The following is a 20,148-nucleotide window of genomic DNA, read 5'->3' on the forward strand; positions in this document are numbered from 1 at the left end:
TGTGTCCTCATATTTTGCTCATTATTTGGGTACACCCCGTGAGTTTCTTGCTTTACCTGTTCATGTATCTACCCCGGTGGGCGATACTGTTGTTGTGGACCGTGTGTACTGGTCATGTGTTGTGACTATTGGGGGTCTGGAGACCCGAGTTGATCTATTGCTATTGAGCATGGTGGACTTTGATGTTATTTTGGGCATGGATTGGTTATCTCCGTGTCATGCTATTCTAGACTGTCATGCTAAGACAATCACTTTAGCTATGCCGAGTGTACCGCGGATCGAGTGGCGTGGCATGACTGATTATATTCCTAGTAGAGTGATCTCTTTCTTGAAGCCCCAGTGTATGGTTGGGAAGGGTTGTCTTTCATATTTAGCGTTTGTGAGGGATGTTGGAGCTGAGACTCCCAGTATTGATTTTGTCCCTGTTGTAAGGGATTTTCCCAATGTGTTTCCTGTAGACCTGTCAGACATGCCACAGATAGGGACATTGATTTTGGTATTGACCTAGTGTCGGGCACTCAGCCTATTTCTATTCCGCCGTATCGTATGGCACCAGTAGAGTTGAAAGAATTGAAGGAGCGGCATCAGGAACTCCTAGATAAGGGGTTCATTCGGCCTAGTGTGTTACCGTGGGGTGCACCGGTTCTGTTTGTGAAGAAGAAGGATGGCACAATGAGAATGTGCATTGATTACAGGCAATTGAACAAGGTAACAATTAAGAACAAGTATCCTTTGCCTCGCATTGACGATTTATTTGACCAGCTTCAGGGAGCGAGGGTGTTCTCTAAGATTGATCTCCGTTCGGGCTATCACCAGTTGAAGATCAGGGATTCCGATATTCTTAAGACTGCTTTCAGGACTAGATATGGTCACTATGAGTTTCTTGTCATGTCTTTCGGGCTGACCAATGCCCCAGCAGCGTTCATGCATTTGTTGAACAGTATATTTTGACCTTATCTGGATTCATTCATTATTGTATTCATTGATGATATTCTAGTGTACTCGCGTAGTCAGGAGGAGCACGCGGAGCATTTGCGAGATGTATTGCAGAGATTAAGGGAGGAGAAGCTTTATGCAAAATTCTCCAAGTGTGAGTTTTGGCTCAGTTCAGTGGCTTTCTTGGGACACGTGGTGTCCAGCGAGGGTATTCAGGTTGATCCAAAGAAGATAGAGGCGGTTTAGAGTTGGCCTAGGACGTCCTCAGCCACAGAGATTCGTAGCTTCCTTGGGTTGGCAGGCTATTATCGTCGGTTTGTTCAGGGATTCTCATTCATTGAATCGCCCTTGACCAAGTTGACTCAGAAGGGTGCCCCATTTGTATGGTCGAACGAGTGTGAGAAGAGCTTTTAGAAGCTCAAGACAGCTTTGACCACAGCTCCAGTGTTGGTTTTACCATCAGCTTCAGGTTCATATACCGTATATTGTGATGCTTCAAGAGTTGGGATTGGTCGTGTATTGATGCAGGAAGGTAGAGTTATTGCTTATGCTTCTCGTCGGTTGAAGCCCCACGAGAAGAACTACCCTGTTCATGATTTGGAGTTGGCTGCCATAGTTCATGCATTGAAAATTTGGAGGCACTACTTGTATGGCGTATCTTGTGAGGTATTCACCAATCATCGCAGTCTTCAGCATTTTTTCAAGCAAAAAGAACTTAATTTGAGGTAGCGGAGGTGGTTGGAGTTGCTTAAAGATTATGATATCACTATATTGTATCATCCGGGAAAGGCCAATGTAGTGGCTGATGCTTTGAGCTGAAAGGCAGTGAGTATGGGCAGTTTGGCATATATTCCAGTTGGGGAGAGACCTCTTGCAGTTGATGTTCAGGCCTTGGCCAATCGGTTTGTGAGACTAGATATTTCGGAGCCCAGTCGGGTGTTGGCTTGTGTGGTTTCTCAGTCTTCCTTATATGATCGCATCAGAGAGCGCCGGTATGATGACCCGCATTTGCTTGTCCTTAAGGATAGAGTTTAGCATGATGATGCCAGAGATGTGGCCATCGGTGATAATGGTGTGTTGAGGATGCAAGGCCGAATCTGTGTGCCCAATGTGGATGGGCTTAGAGAGTTGATTCTGGAGGAGGCCCATAGCTCGTGGTATTTCATTCATCCGGGTGCCACGAAGATGTATCAGGATTTGAGGCAGCACTATTGGTGGAGAAGAATGAAGAAAGATATTGTGGGATTTGTAGCTCGGTGTCTCAATTGACAGAAGTTGAAATATGAGCATCAAAGACCGGGTGGCTTGCTTCAGCGGATGGTTATTCCCGAGTGGAAGTGGGAGAGGGTCACTATGGACTTTGTGGTTAGACTTCCTTGGACTTTGAAGAAGTTTGATGCTATTTGGATGATTGTGGATCGGCTGACCAAGTCCGCGCACTTCATTCCTGTGGGTACTACCTATTCTTCAGAGAGGTTGGCATGGATTTATATCCGGGAGATTGTTCGGTTGCATGGCGTTCCGGTTTCCATTATCTCAGATAGAGGTACTCAGTTTACTTTGTAGTTTTGGAGAGCCGTGCAGAGAGAGTTGGATACTCAGGTGGAGTTGAGCACAGCATTTCACGCTCAGACGGACGGATAGTCCGAGCGTACTATTCAGATATTGGAGGACATGTTGTGTATGTGTGTTATTGATTTCGGAGGTTCGTGGGATGAGTTTTTGCCGCTTGCAGAGTTTGCCTACAATAACAGCTACCAGTCGAGTATTCAGATGGCTCTGTATGAGGCTTTGTATGGGAGGCGATGTAGATCTCCAGTTGGTTGGTTCGAGCCCTGCGAGGCTAGGCTATTGGGGACGGTTTTGGTTCAGGATTCCTTAGAGAAGGTGGAGGTGATTCAGGAAAGGCTTTGTACAGTGCAGTCGAGACAAAAGAGTTATGCTGACAGGAAGGTTCGGGATGTGTCCTACATGGTTGGCGAGAAGGTTCTATTAAAGGTTTCGCCCATGAAGGGTGTTATGAGATTTGGGAAGAAGGGGAAATTGAGTCCTCGATTCATTGGGCCTTTTGAGGTGCTTCGGAGGATCGGGGAGGTGGCTTATGAGCTTGCATTGCCACCCAGCTTGTCGAGTGTGCATTCGGTTTTTCATGTTTCAATGCTACGGAGGTTTATTGGAGATCCGTCGCATGTTTTGAATTTCAGCACGGTTCAGTTGGAAGATGATTTGACCTTTGATGTGGAGCCAGTAGTTATTTTGGGTCGTCAGGTTTAGAAGTTGAGGTCAAAAGATATAGCTTTAGTGAAAGTGTAGTGGAGAGGTCGGCCCGTGGAGGAGGCTACCTGGGAGACCGAGCGGGAGATGCGGAGCAGATACCCTCACCTATTTGAGGCTTCAGGTATGTCTCTTGACTCGTTCGAGGACGAACGTTTGTTTAAGTTGGGGAGGATGTGACGACCTGACCAGTCGTCTCATGAGTTACCGCTTCATTTTCCCCATTTCTGCTTCTTTATGCTTCGTTATCCGTGTTTTATGTGGTCGAGTTGGTTGGTTTGCGTTTGGCGTAGTTTTGGTAAGAAATGAGACACTTAGTCTCTTTTAAGAAGGCTTAAGTTGGAAAAGTCAACCGGATGTTGACTTATGAGTTAGAGGGCTTGGATGTGAGTTCCGATGGTTCGATTAGCTTCGGAAGGTTATTTGAGACTTAGGAGTGTGATCGGAAGTGGCTTCGTAGGTCCGGTGTAGAATTAGGCTTGAATTGGCAAAGTTAGTATTTTGGCGATTTTCGGTTGATAGGTGAGATTTTGATCCGAGTGTCGGAATGGAATTTCGAGAGTTGTTAAAGCTTCGTTATGTGATTTGGGATGTGTGTGCAAAATTTCAGGTCACTTGGACGTGGTTTGGTTGGGTTTTTGATCAAAAGCATATTTCGGAAGTTTTTAGAAACTTAGGCTTGAATTCGATGAGAACTGATGGTTTTGGTGTTGTTTGAGGTGTTTTGATGATTGGAACAAGTTTGAATGAGGTTTTAGGACATGTTGGTGCTCTTGGTTGAGGTCCTGAGGGCCTCGGGTGAGTTTCGGGTGGTCAATCAGACCATTTTTTAAGTTGAAAAGTTGCAGATCTTGGGAGTTCAGGTGTTGCAGAAAATAACCCTTCGCGTTCACGAGGGGTATGTCGCGTTCGCGTAGAAGGATTTGAGGAAGACCAGAATTAAGCCTTTGCATTCACGAAAGGATGGGAAGAAGTGCATCGCGTTCGCGAGAAGGCACTCGCGATCGCGCAGAGTAAATTGGGGTCCAAGGCATTTTGTTCATCGTGTTCGCGTGAGGTTGTCGCGTTCGCGAAGGTGTAGGAGGTAAAAGCATCGCATTCGCGATTGGTGTGACGCATTTGCGTAGGGCAAAAATTGGTCAACGTAAGTATGTGCTTCTCGAACGCGAGACGTTGACCGCGTTCGCGAAGAAGGAATATCAGAACTGGGCAGAAAGTTTATAAGACATTTCCTCCGCGATTTTGATCCAGTTTTCCACCATAGTTGATCATTTTGAGAGCTCTTTGAGGGATATTAAAGAGGGATTCAAGGAGAATTGATTGGAGTTAAGTTTTATGAACCAAAAACATGATTCTATTGTGAAATTAATCTAGGAATTCATGGAATTGAAGCTAAAATTGGAAGAACTAGGGCTTGGGATTTTGAACTTTTGAATTGGGATTTGAGGGACCATTTGAATTCGGAATTGAGAACTTTTGGTATGTATGAACTCGTGGGGTGATAAGGAATCTAATGATGTGAAAATTTCTGAGTTTCGAGAATCAAGCCTGGGGCTCGGGTTTTGCTAATTTCGAGATTTTTGATATTTTTCGATTGTTTTCGCTTGGGTTATGTTCCCTTAGCATATTGTGACGTATTCGTTCTGGTTTTGGTTAGATTCGACGCGCGAGGAGGCCGATTTGAGAGGCAAAGGCATCGCGAGCTAGAGTTTTTGCCGGTTTGCGATGAGTAATGAATGTAAATGATATACTGAGGGTTTGAAACCCTGGATTTGCACATCTTAGTGTTATATTGAGATGAGACACGCGCTTGATGGTGAGCGTGGGGTCGTTTACTATTGGGGAGTGTGACTTGGTCCATCCCGAGTGATGCTTTTACCACGTATTTGATTGAAGCATAATTGTTATCATCATTATTTGGACTGATTGCCATATTTGGGCTTTGTGCCAACTATTTGAACCATTCGGGGAGTTTTCATCACTATTTCCTCATTGTTTTGACTTACTACTTGAACTCAGTCATATCGTTTTTCCACTATTTTACAACTCATCCACTTTTTACTCGGTTTTGAAACTAAAATGATATATTAAATGATATTTTAGGCTGAGAACTACTGTTTTACTAATGCCCGAAAGGCTTATATGATTTCTGGACTGAGTACGGCCAAGGGCCAGATGTGAGGATACCATGGGATCGGGCTGCGCGCTGCAGCAGTGTTATACTGATATTGATATGAGGCCGAGCACCTAGATTTGATGCCATGAGATGGCTTGATATTGCACTTGGGCCGTAAAGGGCCCCTCCCGGAGTCTGCACACCCTCAGTGAGCGTCGTCGACGATAAATAAATGGATCGGGCTGCGCGCCGCAGCGGGTACTGTAGGGCACCGTACTATGTGTTGCATTTCCTTATTTGACTATCACTTATCTGCTTATCTGTTGTAGTATCTTTCATATTTCAATTACATTGGTCTATCGCTTCCATATTACTTGTTTTAAACTGTCGGATTATAGATTACTCTGTGTTCTTCCATGATTTCTTATTCTCAACCATTATTTATGTTTATTACTCACTGGGTTGGAGTACTCACATTACTCCCTGCACCTTGCATATAGATCCAGGTGCATATAAGGCTGAGTAAGGATTTTCAGTTGAGCAGCGCATATTCGGGAGCATCAAGGTAGCTGCATGGTGTCCGCAGCCCTGATCTCTCCTTTCTATGCTTTGTTTTATCCGCAATTCCCTAGACTGATATGTATTAGATTGGTAAACCTATATTAGAGGCTCAGACTTGTGACACCGGATCTATATGGGCTATGTAGTAGGATTATTATTTGAAATTCCGCATGTTTAACTCTTACTTCAGACTTCTAATATGATGATTTGGTAAACTAACTATGATAGTTAGTAATGAACTGCATGAGGAATGGGTTAAGGTTGTTTATTAGTCAGGCTTGCCTAGCAGTGTGTTGGGTGCCATCACGACCGGGGGTTGGGGTCGTGACATCAATGTAAGTGCAAAAGTAACTTTTTGGGTCATTTACTATATGGTCAAACAAATTTAAATGAAAGACGAAGTAGGTGATAAAAGACAAAAACTAGCTAGTAAATGCAAAAAAGAAAAGTATCAAGTTAAAAAAATACCAAAACATGTTGAAATTTTTGTCATGAGCTTTTTCAAAAACTTCAGCAGAAGGTGCTGAAGTTATTTGGTTCATTTCTAAAAACTTCAGCACTTAATAAGCTGAAGTTTTTTGTCTTGGATTCAATAGTTTTTTCGTAAAGCTTTTCAAAAACTTCAACAGAAGGTGCTAAAGTTATTTAGTTCATTTCTAAAAACTTCAGCACATAATAAGCTGAAGTTTTTTGTCCTGAATTCTATAGTTTTGTCGGAAAGCTTTTTGAAAAACTTCAGTACAAGATGCTGAAGTTATTTAGTTCATTTCTAAAAACCTCAGCACTTGATAAGCTTAGGTTTTTGTCCTGCATTCAATAGTTTGGTCGTAAAGCTTTTTCAAAAACTTCAGCAGAAGGTGCTGTAATTATTTAGTTCATTTCTAAAAACTTTAGCACTTAATAAGCTAAAGTTTTTGACCTGGATTCAATAGTTTTATCGTAAAGTTTTTTCAAAAAACTTCAGTAGAAGAAGCTGAAGTTATTTAGTTCATTTCTAAAAACTTCAGCACTTGATAAGCTTAAGTTTTTATCTTGGATTCAATAGTTTTGTCGTAAAGATTTTTCAAAAACTTCATCAGAAACTACTGAAGTTATTTAGTGGACTTGTAAAAACTTCAGCATTAAATAAGCTGAAGTTTCTGTCCTACAGTAGACACTTTTGTTATGAGTTTTAACCAAAACTTCAGCTTAAAAAGCAGAAGTTAATTACTTCATGCTAAAGTTTAGCATGCTGAATTTCAACAAAAGTTTACTTAAAATTCATGATAAAAGACACAAACGTATTTGATACAACCCAAGGCAACTAATAAACTAATTAATGCAAATAGAACAAAAATTTAAAAAATAGACATCACATAATTCACACAAATTAATGTATATTCAAAAAATCCAAATTTTGTGTAGTCAATTCTCTATTCAAAAAATTCACACAGAGTCTCTTCATAATCTTCATAATCATGTCCTAATTGCTCTTCTGGAGGTTCATAACCGCTATCTTGTTTCCACTTTTCATGAGCCCAAAGATTTGCAGCCAATTTTCTCCTAAATGTCAATGCCTGATTTTGATCGAAATTGAAGACATCTTCTTTCTTCAACCGCATATCAATGAACTTAAGAGCAAATACACCACAATCAACACTACAAAAGAACATGAAAAAAAAATTGAAGAATAGTTAACACAAGGAGAAAAAATAATAAACATAAGATGCATGGTAAAACATATGCGAAACACGTACTTGTTATCCTGCAGGGGTGTGTTCATCCACTTAATTTTAAATTTTTCCACAGGATTTTCCCCATAACTTTTACTGTGTGCGCCAAAGTCCAAGCATTGGAGACAGAGTGGGATCAACCGGGCATAATTTTGTACGTGTTCAAGCGCACGCTCATATGTTATATTTCCATGGAATCATACATATATATAATTTTATCTTTAAAGTGCAGAATTCCAAAAGAGTAGTGCGTAGATCTCTGGCCCGACCTTGGTTTAACTCGAAATGGAAAGAATACTTTTTCGCCATATGCCCATGTGATACCACATGAAAGGTCAATGCCTCTTATGTAGTTGGCCACCTTTTCACCAGTTGATTCTTCAATAAGCCAAGTAAACTCGGTAAGTTTCTCAATAACCACTTCTTCTTCTTTATAATCCTCACATTCCTGTTTTTTGGATGTCCTATTTCTCTTTGATTTACTCTTTTTTTATCCTCCATTTTCTTTCCCTTCCTTTTTCTAATTTTCTCCTTCTGTTCATCTGAAGGATGAACACTAGCCAACTTAGTTATATACTGGTCAAAAACTAAATTTGTTATTGCATATCTTGATTTTGGATAACTTGGAAGGTGATAGCAATATTATTTGTGCAAGAAATATATGCCCACTTCAATATGCTGCAAATGAACAATGACAAATGAAAATATATGAAATAAAAACTTCGGTATGCATAAGTATGAAGTTTAGAAAAAACGCATTACAAAACTACAAACAGCATGACAAAAACTTAAGCATATTCAATTTGAAGTGCTAGGAAATAATTTAAAAAACTTCAGCATGTTTGATTTAAAAGTTCAGAAAAAAATTAGAGAATGCATGTCAAAAACTTCAGCAAGGTTATGCTAAAGTTTTAGCAAATAAGCTAAAAACTTCAGCAGTTTTACTATGAATAAAGTTGAAGTTTGCCAAATTACAGTACAAAAACTTTACTATAAAATTAAGCTGAAGTTTTGGGAAATACAGTTGAAAACTATAACGACCCGGCCGGTCGTTTCATGAGTTACCGCTCCGTTTCTTCCATTTCTACTTCTTATTGCCTTGTTCAACTGTATTTTATGCTATCGGGTTGGTTTGCTCGGGTTCGGAGAGATTTTGGTAAGGTTTGAGACACCTAGTCTCTTTTGAGTAAGCTTAAGTTGGAAAAGTCAACCGGATGCTGACTTATGTGATAAAGGGCTCGGATGTGAGTTCCGATAGTTCGGATAGCATCGTGAGGTCAGATATTTCGAAGCCCAGCTGTGTATTGGCTTGTGCGATTTCTCAGTCTTCCTTATATGATCTCTTTAGAGAGTGACAGTATGATTATCCTAATTTGCTTGTCCTTAAGGACAGAGTTCAGCATGATGATGCCAGAGATGTGACCATTGGTGATGATGGGGTGTTGAGGATGCAGGGCCAGATATGTGTGTCCAATGTATATGGGCTTTGGGAGTTGATATGGAGGAGGCTCATAGCTCGCGGTATTCTAACCATCCGGGTGCTGCGAAGATGTATCAGGATTTGAGACGACATTATTGGTGGAGGAGAATGAAGAAAGACATTGTAGAATTTGTAGCTCGGTGTCTCAATTGTCAGCAGGTGAAATATGAGCATCAGAGACCGGGTGGCTTGGTTCAGCAGATGGATATTCCAGAGTGAAGTGGGAGCGGATCACCATGGACTTTGTAGTTGCGCTCCCACAAACTTTGAAGAAGTTCGATGCTATTTGGGTGATTGTGGATCGGTTGACCAAATCTGCGCATTTCATTCATGTGTGTACTACCTATTCTTCGGAGCGGTTGGTAGAGATCTATATCCGGAAGATTGTTCGTTTGCATGGTGTCCCGATTTCCATCATTTAAGATAGGGGCACTCAGTTTACTTTGCAGTTTTGGAGGTCTGTGCAGCGATAGTTGGGTACTCAAGTTGAGTTGAGCATAGCTTTTCACCCTCAGATGGACGGGCAGTCCAAGCGCTATTCAGATATTGGAAGGACATGTTGCGCGCTTGTGTCATTGATTTTAGAAGGTCATGGGATCAATTTCTGCCGCTCACAGAGTTTGCTTATAACAATAGTTACCAATCGAGTATTCAGATGGCTCCATATGAGGCTTTGTATGGGAGCCAGTGTAGATCTCTAGTTGGATGGTTTGATCTGGGTGAGGCTAGACTATTGGGTACATACTTGGTGCAGGATGCTTTAGACAAGGTGGAGGTGATTCAGGAAAGGCTTCGTACAATGCAGTCGAGACAAAAGAGTTATGCTGACAGGAAAGTTCGGGATGTGTCCTACATGGTTGGCGAGAAGGTTCTATTAAAGGTTTCGCCCATGAAGGGTGTTATGAGATTTGGGAAGAAAGGTAAATTGAGTCCTCGGTTCATTGGGCATTTTAAGGTGCTCCGGAGGATTGGGGAGGTGGCTTATGAGCTTGTTTTGCCACCCAGCTTGTCGAGTGTGCATCCGATATTTCATGTTTCTATGCTTCGGAAGTATATTGGGGATCCGTCTCATGTTTTAAATTTCAGCACGGTTCAGTTAGATGATGATTTGACTTATGATGTGGAGCTAGTAGCTATTTTAGAGCGTCAGAATCGGAAGTTGAGGTCGAAGGATATAGCTTCAGTAAAATTGCAGTGAAGAGGTCGGCACGTAGAGGAGGCTACCTGGGAGACCGAGCGAGAAATGCGGAGCAGATATCCTCACCTATTTAAGGCTTCAGGTATGTTTCTTTACCCGTTTGAGGACGGACGTTTATTTAAGAGGGGGAGGATGTAACGACCCGATCGTTAGTTTCATGAGCTACCGCTCCGTTTCCCCCAATTTTGCTTCTTATTGCCTTGTTCGGGTGTATTTTATGCTATCGGGTTGGTTGGCTCGGGTTCGGAGAGATTTTGGTAAGCTTTGAGACACTTAGTCTCGGATGTTGACTTATGTTATAGAGGGCTCGAATGTGATTTCTTATGGTTTGGATAGTTTCAAGAGGTGATTTGCGACTTAGAAGCATGATCGGAATGTGTTTTGGAGGTGCGGAGAAGATTTAGGCTTGAATTGGAGAAATTGGAATTTTGGCGTTTTCCGATTGGTAGGTGAGATTTTGATATAAGGGTCGGAATGGAATTCCGGGATTTGCAGTAGGTCCGTTGTGTCATTTGGGATGTGTGTGCAAAATTTCAGATCATTCGGACGTGGTTTGATAGACTTCTTGATCGAAAGCGGAATTTGGTAAATTTTGGAATTCTTAGGCTTGAATACGATGCAAATTTGGTGTTTTGATGTTGTTTTAAGCGTTCCGAAGGTTGGAACAAGTTTGAATGATGTTATGGGATATGTTGGCATGTTTGGTTGAGGTCCTGAGGGCCTCGGGTGAGTTTCGAGTGGTTAAACAGATCATTTCAAGTTGAGAAATATTGCAGAAAATCTGCTATGAGTATTGCAGACTTTTGGCCTTCGCGTTCGCGAAGGGTTAGGATGAGAGGCTGGAGGTTTGACCTTCGCGTTCGCGATGGAGGTCCCGCGTTTGCGAAGGGTTGGGGCCAGTGAGCTACGCGTTCACGAGAGGGAAGCCGCGTTCGTGATAGGTTGTGAAGCTAAGTCTTCGCGTTCACGTAGAGAGCATCGCGTTCGCGAAGAAGGAATAAGTGGTCAACGCCAGGTTGTGCTTTGCGAACACTAGGCGTTGACCACGTTCGCGATGAAGGATTTTAAGTGCTGGGCAGAATGTTTAAAAGACTCATTTCCGCGATGTTGGGTCTAAGTTCCTCCATGTTTGGGCGATTTTGAAGCTTTTTGAAGGGGATTGAAGAGGAAATCAAGGGGGAACACGTGGAGGTAATATTTATGGACTTAATACTCAATTCTAATGTGATTTCTACCTAATTAATCATGGAATTTGTAGAATTTAAGCCTAAATATTGAAGAACTAGGGCTTGTAATTGGAGACCTAGAATTTGGGATTTGAGGGTTCGTTTGTGGTTGGATTTTGGTGCTTTTGACATGAATGAACTCGGGGAGTGATAAGGAGTCTATTGATGTAAGTTTTATCGGATTTCGACATGTGGGCCCAGGGGTCGGGTTTGGCCAATTTCGGGATTTGTGTTGTAATTTGATTTCATTCGAGTGGGCTTTGTTCCCTTAGCATATTTTGATGGTTTTGCACTGATTTTGGTTAGATTTGGAGCATCCGGAGGCCGATTCGAGAGCCAAGGGCATCGCGGGCTAGAGTTTGGACCGGATAGAGGTGAGTAATGATTGTAAATGTTGTCGTAAGGGTATGAAACCCCGAATTTCACATCGTTGTGCTATATTGAGGTTGTCACACACGCTAGATAACGAACGTGGAGTCGTACACTGTTGGGGATTATGACTTAGTCCGTCCCGAAGGACTATTTTACTGCATATTTGATTAAAAACTGTTTGCTATCATCATGTTTTGGGCTGAATACCATATTTGGGCCTCATGCCAACAGTTTTAGACCCTTAGGGGATTTTACTACTATTCCTCACTATTTTGACTTTATACTTGTACTCAGTCATGCTATATTCTACTATTTTTATAACCCAGCTATGTTTATACTGTTTTGACATCTTAAATGATATTTTGAGCTGAGGATCTTATTTTACTGTGCCCGAGTGGCTTTTAGAAATTTCTGACTAAGTAGGGCCGAGGGCCTGTATTGTGAGGTTATTATGGGATCGGGCTGCGCGCCGCAGCGGTATTGAGCTGAATCATGATTATGAGGCCGAGGCCCTGAGTTGTACACCACAAGGTGGTTTGATATGAGGCCGAGAGCCTATTGATTATGCCACGAGATGGCTTGATATTGCGCTTGGGCCGTAAAGGGCCCCTTCTGGAGTCTGTACTCCCCTGTGAGCGCGGGTACCCAGTGTGATATGTGATATAACCCGAGGGGCTGATGTTGTTCCATGTAATTGCCCGAGGGACTGAGTTCTATTGATATTGTGCCCGAAGGGCTGATTTTATGTGTTTATCTTTTCTCGCTGCTTTTCCTTCACTTGTTTAACTGTTAAAAGATGTTTTAAGAATATTTTTACTGAACTGAGGTGTTTTTACTAGTTTTCACCGTTATATTGCATTGCGGGTCTGTCCGGACTCCGCTCATGCCTCCATTCAACAACAGTTCCGGGGTTAAAGTGTTGCAGTGCGGCCATGTACCTGGGCAGAGATGAAAAAGACTTACCCAGTCGCCATAAATAAGTTCAAAGGAATGTTTGCGACCGAGTGAGCTTCTGAAAGCTCTCCTCACACTCATTTGACCACCTGAATAGAGCACACTTTTGAGTCAACATGGTCAAGGGCGATGCGATAGATGAGAATTCTTGAACAAACCGGCGGTAATAACCCGCCAAACCAAGAAAGTTGTGAATCTATGTGGCTGAGGACGGTCTAGGACAACTCTGAACCACCTTTATCTTCTTCGAATCAACCTGAATACCCTCACTAGACACCACATGCCCCAAGAAAGCCACTGAATTGATCCAAAACTCACACTTAGAGAACTTTGCATAAAGCTTCTCCTCCCTCAATCTCTGAAACACAACTTTCAAATGTTCCGCGTGCTCCTTCTGACTACGCGAATACACCAGAATATCATCAATGAAAACTGTGACAAACGAGTCGAGATAGGGCCGAAACACGTTGTTCATCAAATGCATGAACGTTGCTATGGCATTGGTCACCCCAAAAGACATCACCAAGAACTCATAATGACCATATCGGGTCCTGAAAGTTGTCTTAAGAATATCCGAGTCCCTGATTTCAACTGGTGATAACCTGAACGGAGATCAATCTTGGAGAACACTCTCGCTCCCTAAAGCTAGTGAAACAAATCATCAATATAAGGCAAAGGATACTTGTTCTTGATTGTAACTTTGTTGAACTGCCTGTAATCAATGCACATCCTCATCGTGCCATCCTTCTTCTTCATAAATAGAACCAGCACACCCCAAGGCAACACACTAGACCGAATAAACCCCTTATCAAGGAGCTCCTGAAGCCGCTCCTTCAACTCCGCTGGTACCATAAGATACGGTGGAATAGAAATGGGCTGAGTGCCCGGCACCAGGTCAATACCAAAATTAATATCCCTATCCGGTGGCATGCCCGGCAGGTCTGCAGGAAACACATCGAAAAACTCCCTCACAACAGGAACTGAATCAATACTAGGAGTCTCTACACCGACATCCCTCACAAAGGCTAAATACAAAAGACAACCCTTCCTAACCATACGCTGGGCCTTCAAGAATGAAATTTCCGTACTGGGGACATAATCAGTCGAACCTCGCCACTCAATCCGTGGCACACCCGGCATAGCCAATGTCACTGTCTTAGCATGACAGTCCAAAATAGTGTGACACAGAGATAGCCAATGCATGCCCAATATAACATCGAAGTCTACCATACATAACAAAAGATCCATTCGGGTCTCCAGACCCCCAATAGTCACCACACATGACCGGCAGACACGGTCTACAATAACAGTATTGCCCACCGGAGTAGATACATGAACAGATGAAATAAGAGACTAACGGGGCATATCAAATAACGAGCAAAGTATGATAACACATAAGAATAAGTGGAAACAGGATCAAATAATACAGAGGCATCTCTATGGTACACTTAGACAATACCTGTGATCACGGTGTCTGAAGCAATAATATCAGGTCTAGATGGAAGTGCATAGAAATGGGCCTGACCGCTACCTGATCGACCTCCCCCTTTAGGACGACCCCTAACTGACTGACCTCCACCCCAAGATAGCTAGGCGAGTGGTGGTGAAGTAACTGGCGCTGAAGCCGATGGCTAACTCCTCTGCTAAGATGAACCCCCAAGATGACGAGGACACTGCCTCCACATATGACCCATCTCTCCACACTCATATCAACTCCCGGGTGCTGGAGACGGGAACTAAAGGGAACCCCTAACACATGAATGACTAGCAGATGCACCTGGTATAGAAGAGCCCTGAACTGATGGAGCACGGGACAAACTCTGAGCTGGAAGGGCACTGAGTGATGACTGGCCCTGATGAGAATTATGAGAATCATGACCCGATGATGCCCCACGATTGGTGGCTTCCCGTTGGCTTTACAGACTTGGTTGTATGAATGCTGCCCAAGTTTGGATGGTCACTTTGCTGATCATCTTGGAAACAACAAACTTCCACGAATTTTGAAATGGGTAGTCATGGGTCAAATCCCGAATGAGCGAGTTGCTTTGCAAATGTGTAGCTTGCAACGCAAGCATGTAATTTTCTCATAGTTTTATTGCCTCTCTTAATGTTTTGGTATACTAGTTTAGTCACAGTTGTAGCAATATCCCAGTTTAGTGATATACTCTGTTGGTATACATGTATACTATATTGGTATCATGTATACTATATCCCACATGTGGTGATATACTCTGTTGGTATACATGTATACTATATTGGTATCATGTATACTATATCCCAGTTCAGTGATATACTCTGTTGGTATACATGTATACTATATTGGTATCATATGGTAATATGGATCTTTTTTCTTTCATACTTTATTATCATTTCTATTTCTAACTAGTGTGCTTAATAATTGCAGCTAAAGAACATCACCCCAACTGATGATGAGAAGAAACAATTTGATGTGCGTGGTCTAAGCTTTGAAATTGAAGTTGCGTGCACTGACAGCCAACCCAGCCAGCCCGATAGCTTTCAGGTTTTTGGCACTCAATTACCAAAGAAACAAAGTATGCCTGAAAGTACTGGAGGTGATTTCCAACCTACCAATGCTGAGGTAATGAAGGAGTTACAAGCTTTGAAGGTTTTTGTAGAGAACAAGTTTGAGGAGGTGCTTGCAGTTATTGGTAGGCAGTCAGTGAAACCAGAGGGAAATTCAGCGGTATTCATCTTTTATATAATATAATGCTATAGTATATTGTTCAAAGATGCAATATATGCTTATAGGATACTATTCCATTCTTTACTTTTAGTGCACATAGTATTCTTGTAATATACATAAGACTAAAATTGTTAGTTTCTCATTTTCAGCACAAGCAACATGATGATGATTTGCGTTCTGGTAAAATGTTGTATATGTAATTTTTGATTATTTTTTTATTTATTTAACTCTATGTATTTGTGCATTGACTAACCTTTTTTAAAAAACTTTTTTCAGCCCCCTTCGTAAATGAGCATGATTTTGGCTTGGATTCTAACTTTGAACTATCTGCATCTGCAATTGATCAAATCACCGCTATTACACAACAAGCAACATATAAGCAGTCATCTCATGATATTAAAAAGTCGGGTCCTGCTCCACTGCCATCAGGAGTCCCTGTACAGACACGAGCAGATATTGTTATTGAGTCTAATACTGCTCCACAGGGTACGATGGTTGATGTTACTAATTTTGTAGTTAGTATGTAAATGATAGGTTCTTGATAGTTTTTTATTTTTTATTTAAGTAGTGATGCTGATAATGCTTTTATGTGTTTAGCATGTCGGGTTGATGGTGTTGGTCAAGTGGATGTTGGTGGAAGTAATGTGAATTTTGCCTTCTGGTAATGTCTTCTATATATAACTTTTCATTCTTTTTTTCTAAATTTCTTAACTTTGTATATTTATTTATTCACTAGCATTTTCTAATTTAAGCTCCATGTCGACACGGGGGTGATCTTCACTTGGATTCTGATTTTAAATATACTGATTCTCAACTTGATCTAATTGCTGCCATTACACAAGGAGGGAGACGTAATGTAAATCAATCTGGAAATGATCTGACAACTCGTGTTGTAAATAAGTCTAAACCTGATCAGTCGGTATCAAGAAATATTGTTCAGATACAAACAGATGTTGAAACTACTCCTGCAGTTTTAACACGGAAAAGGCGCCCCGCAGCTGTAAAACAGTCATCGTATAGGAATGACTGGCAATCTGGTGTTAGTGCAGTTGGGGGATCCTCGAAGGTTATCAAAGGAAGATTTTCATTTGTAAATGACATTTCAGAGATGGTTGATTTTAAGCTTACGACTGCATTCTCAAACTTTGTTGAAGCAAATATGCAATTGGGAGAGTGCGTATTCGTTTCCATGTACTTTTGTTTTCATTTTTTCTTAATGTTTGTTGTTATATTTCTTATCCATATCTTCTTTTATACGAAATAGGGAAGTGTATTTACCTGGTGATCAAAAGCTAGAGCCTTGTTTTGACTTTGAAGTTGAACAGATTGATGATAAGACGTTTTTCCATACCTTAAACTATTCTGGCAGGTCGCTCTCTAGTTCGGTATGTGTACTGCTTTTTATTTTTGTTGTTGTAGTAGTTCATTCATATTGTTAGTGGTAGTCATGTTTTCTTCCTCTCTTTTTTGCAGCACTTGAATATTATATTCTACTATCTTAGGAAGAAGGCGAAATATGGAATTAATATGCCAATCAAAGTCACAACTACAGATACTCGTTTTAATAATATCATTCAAAGGGTTTTCACAGAATTTGTAAAAGGTGGGAAACAAGATCATTTGATTGATAGATCAGACGATATCATGGAGTACATGAAAGGATTTAGGATGCATTGCAACACTTCATGGCACCAGGTTGATCATGTCCTTTTTCCAATTAATTTGGCAGAAATTTAGCATTGGATATTGGGGTGTGTGTCATTCCACAAGAGATGTTTTTATGTGTATGACTCGCTACGTAGTCGAAAGCACAAAAAAGCTATTCAGAAAGTGGCAGAGGCTTATGCTGTGTTGATCCCCCTATTTCTAGTTAGTATTGAATTTTATAACCAAAGAAGTGACATTGTAGTAGAAAATGGTCTGCACATGGAAAAGAAGTTAACTGATCCTTTTGATATTGAACTGATTACAAATCTGCCAACACAGCAAAATTCGTAAGAATAGTTACTTTTTTTTACTTTGTTTTCCTCATTCATATTAACATTTTCACTTCTAATTGATTTTTATATTCTATTCATTTGTTTTATTTCAAAGATTGTGGAGTATATGTTGCTTGCTTTGCAGAGTATATTATTGAAGATCTTCCAATCCCTGTTGCCAATTTTGATGTGGATGGTCTTCGAGCTAGGTTTGGTATACTGTTGTGGCACTATGGGAGGAACAAGCAGTTGCATGGCGAATCAAGTGAATCTGAGGCTCCAGTAGCACCTAAAAAGACTCGTGGAAAGAAACGCAAGAAGTAGTATAGGTCTCTTTTTGGTTTTAGTTAATTGTATCATGAAAACTTTGCAGGATTTTAATAGTTTTTGGTGAAGTATGGTATTATTAGTAGTAAATGACCTTCTGCTGATTCAAGACTGTAGGAAACTTGTGCCTTTATAAAATACTTCCAGCTGCTAATGTTTCTTTTATCATATTTAATTATTCTGGTTCAAAATATGTGGTAATAGATTTCTTCAAGTACATGGGGGTTATCAGTATAGTTATGTCTCTTGATGCTGAAAATTTGCTGATTTTGTTTCTGATTTCAGCTTATTTTATTAGGCTTTTCTTAGGATTCTTCCATAAAGTTGTTGGTTTATTAGGATGCCGAGGTCCATTCCTTTGCCAGAGGGTAAGGTTTAATTGATTCAGCAAGTGAAAATTAGGGGCAGATGAAGTGAACACTTCCAGCAACATACAAAGTAGTTGTGACAAAAGTTAAATGATCTGCTTTCGAATGTGATGATGGTCTAAGCTTTAATGTTCATCTGTAGTTTTAGCATAGATGGTGTATTAGTGTAGTAGAACTATATACCAATCAGGTATAATGATATACCATTTGGGTATCACGTTGTATTTGACTCATCTTTTTTCCTGCAACAACTAGATGTAAGTACTGACATGAGTTGCAAAGTGTGCGCATTTTAGGTATCGCGTTGTATCTGGTGCACCATTTATATTTCTGCACATATTTTGTTTTAGCCATATTAGTGCAATACCACTATATACCAGCGAGGTATACAAATATAACATTGGGTATCACCTTATATTAATGTACCTGATGATGCACAAATAACTGCATGTAAATGGCTTCCAATTTGTTATAGTTCAATACAGACATGAGCTGCAAAGCGTGCACCACTTCTATTTCTGCACATATTTTGATACTAATAAGGTATACAGATATACCAATAAGGTATACAGATATACCAATAAGGTATACAGATATATTTTAGCATCTTTTTTCCTGCAGCAACTAGATGTAAATGCATCCCACTTTTATATACTAAAATAGAAAATAAACAGATTCTTATTGAAAATACAAGTAGTCATATAAATTTGTTGCCAAAAAGTAATTTCGCAAAGAATCATCATACCAAATATATGTCCAGTGCAAGAAATGCATTTTATTTTTTGCTATTCAAATGCTATGATTCTACAATATATGAGTTGTATAAAAGCATTGAAGCATTATATCAATCTCTCTTTGGAATATTTCGGCATGTTCTCCGGTTGTGTCCTTTTCTCCCGCATAGTGCACATGTAACTGTATTTCCTTCCCAGCCTCCTATGCCTCTCTTCTTTTTAGGTCTTCCTAGTTTGATTTTTCCTTTTGGTGGCAGTACCACCTGCGAAGAGACATGTTCTGGAATTTGCCACGTTGTTTCATCAGGCAATGGATTTACTGGTATCTCATATGTTTTCAGCAAGTAGTCTATGCTGTAATAATCCGAGCAATACTTGTATGAATCCATATGGAATTTTTGTATAACTGTCATTGCATGTGGACATGGAATATCGTCTAGCTGAAACCTCCCACAAGTGCAGTTTCTTTCATGTAGGCACACCACATTTCTTGTTTGGCCATCAATTACTAAATGTAAGAATTCAGTTGATGGCAATACCTAGTATAATTTTAATTAAGAAAAGTCATTAGCTATATGAAGTAATAGTATTTTTTAAATAACAATATTCAGTTGTTTAGTGAAATCACTAAGGTAAAAAAGTAAAAATACAGTACATGAAGTGTTTTTATGATTTTGAAAATGCATACCGTCATCATCTGTGATAAGATAGTATTATCTGCCAATATTTTTTCATACTTTGCACCAATCTTCATAAATGATTCCACTGCATCCTTCTGATTGGTGTAATTCCATTTTTGAATCAATATTGTCATAAAGTCAAGAAAATTTACAACTGGGAGGTCTCTTGCGTGCTTGTTTGCTGCATTTACTGATTTCGCAATATTCGATGTCATGGTCATGGTTCTATTTGCCTTGGAATGCGCCCGGGACCATTTATCATATCCAATATCCATCAGGTATGTTTTCACTCTACTATCAATAGCTTCTAACTCTGCCATATGCCTGTTGAATTCTTCAACAGTGTATGCTCTTGCTAAAGCAAAATATACTTCTTTGATTTGTTTTTGGCTCTTCCTGAAGTTTGTCTTTATGTTGTTCCACAAATGGAACATACATGCACAATGAGGGACTTCTGGATAGACAATTGAAGTTGCTTTCCATATAGCATCATGACTGTCTGATACAATGCACATTCCTTCTCTTTG

The 20,148-nt window shown here is 40.5% G+C and overlaps 1 protein-coding gene across 1 annotated transcript; it reads right to left on the bottom strand.

Annotated features, from left to right (window-relative positions):
- Positions 1 to 19,051: 19,051 nt before the first annotated feature.
- On the bottom strand, positions 19,052 to 20,136 carry LOC138879326 (uncharacterized). Its single transcript, XM_070158932.1, has 2 exons — positions 19,630 to 20,136; positions 19,052 to 19,480 (listed from the first exon to the last, which is right to left on the bottom strand). The coding sequence occupies exons 1-2, from the start codon at positions 20,134 to 20,136 to the stop codon at positions 19,052 to 19,054; spliced, it is 936 nt and encodes a 311-aa protein (XP_070015033.1).
- Positions 20,137 to 20,148: the final 12 nt, after the last annotated feature.

This window comes from Nicotiana sylvestris, chromosome 10 (assembly GCF_000393655.2).
Source record: "Nicotiana sylvestris chromosome 10, ASM39365v2, whole genome shotgun sequence".
NCBI classification, from domain to species: domain Eukaryota; kingdom Viridiplantae; phylum Streptophyta; class Magnoliopsida; order Solanales; family Solanaceae; genus Nicotiana; species Nicotiana sylvestris.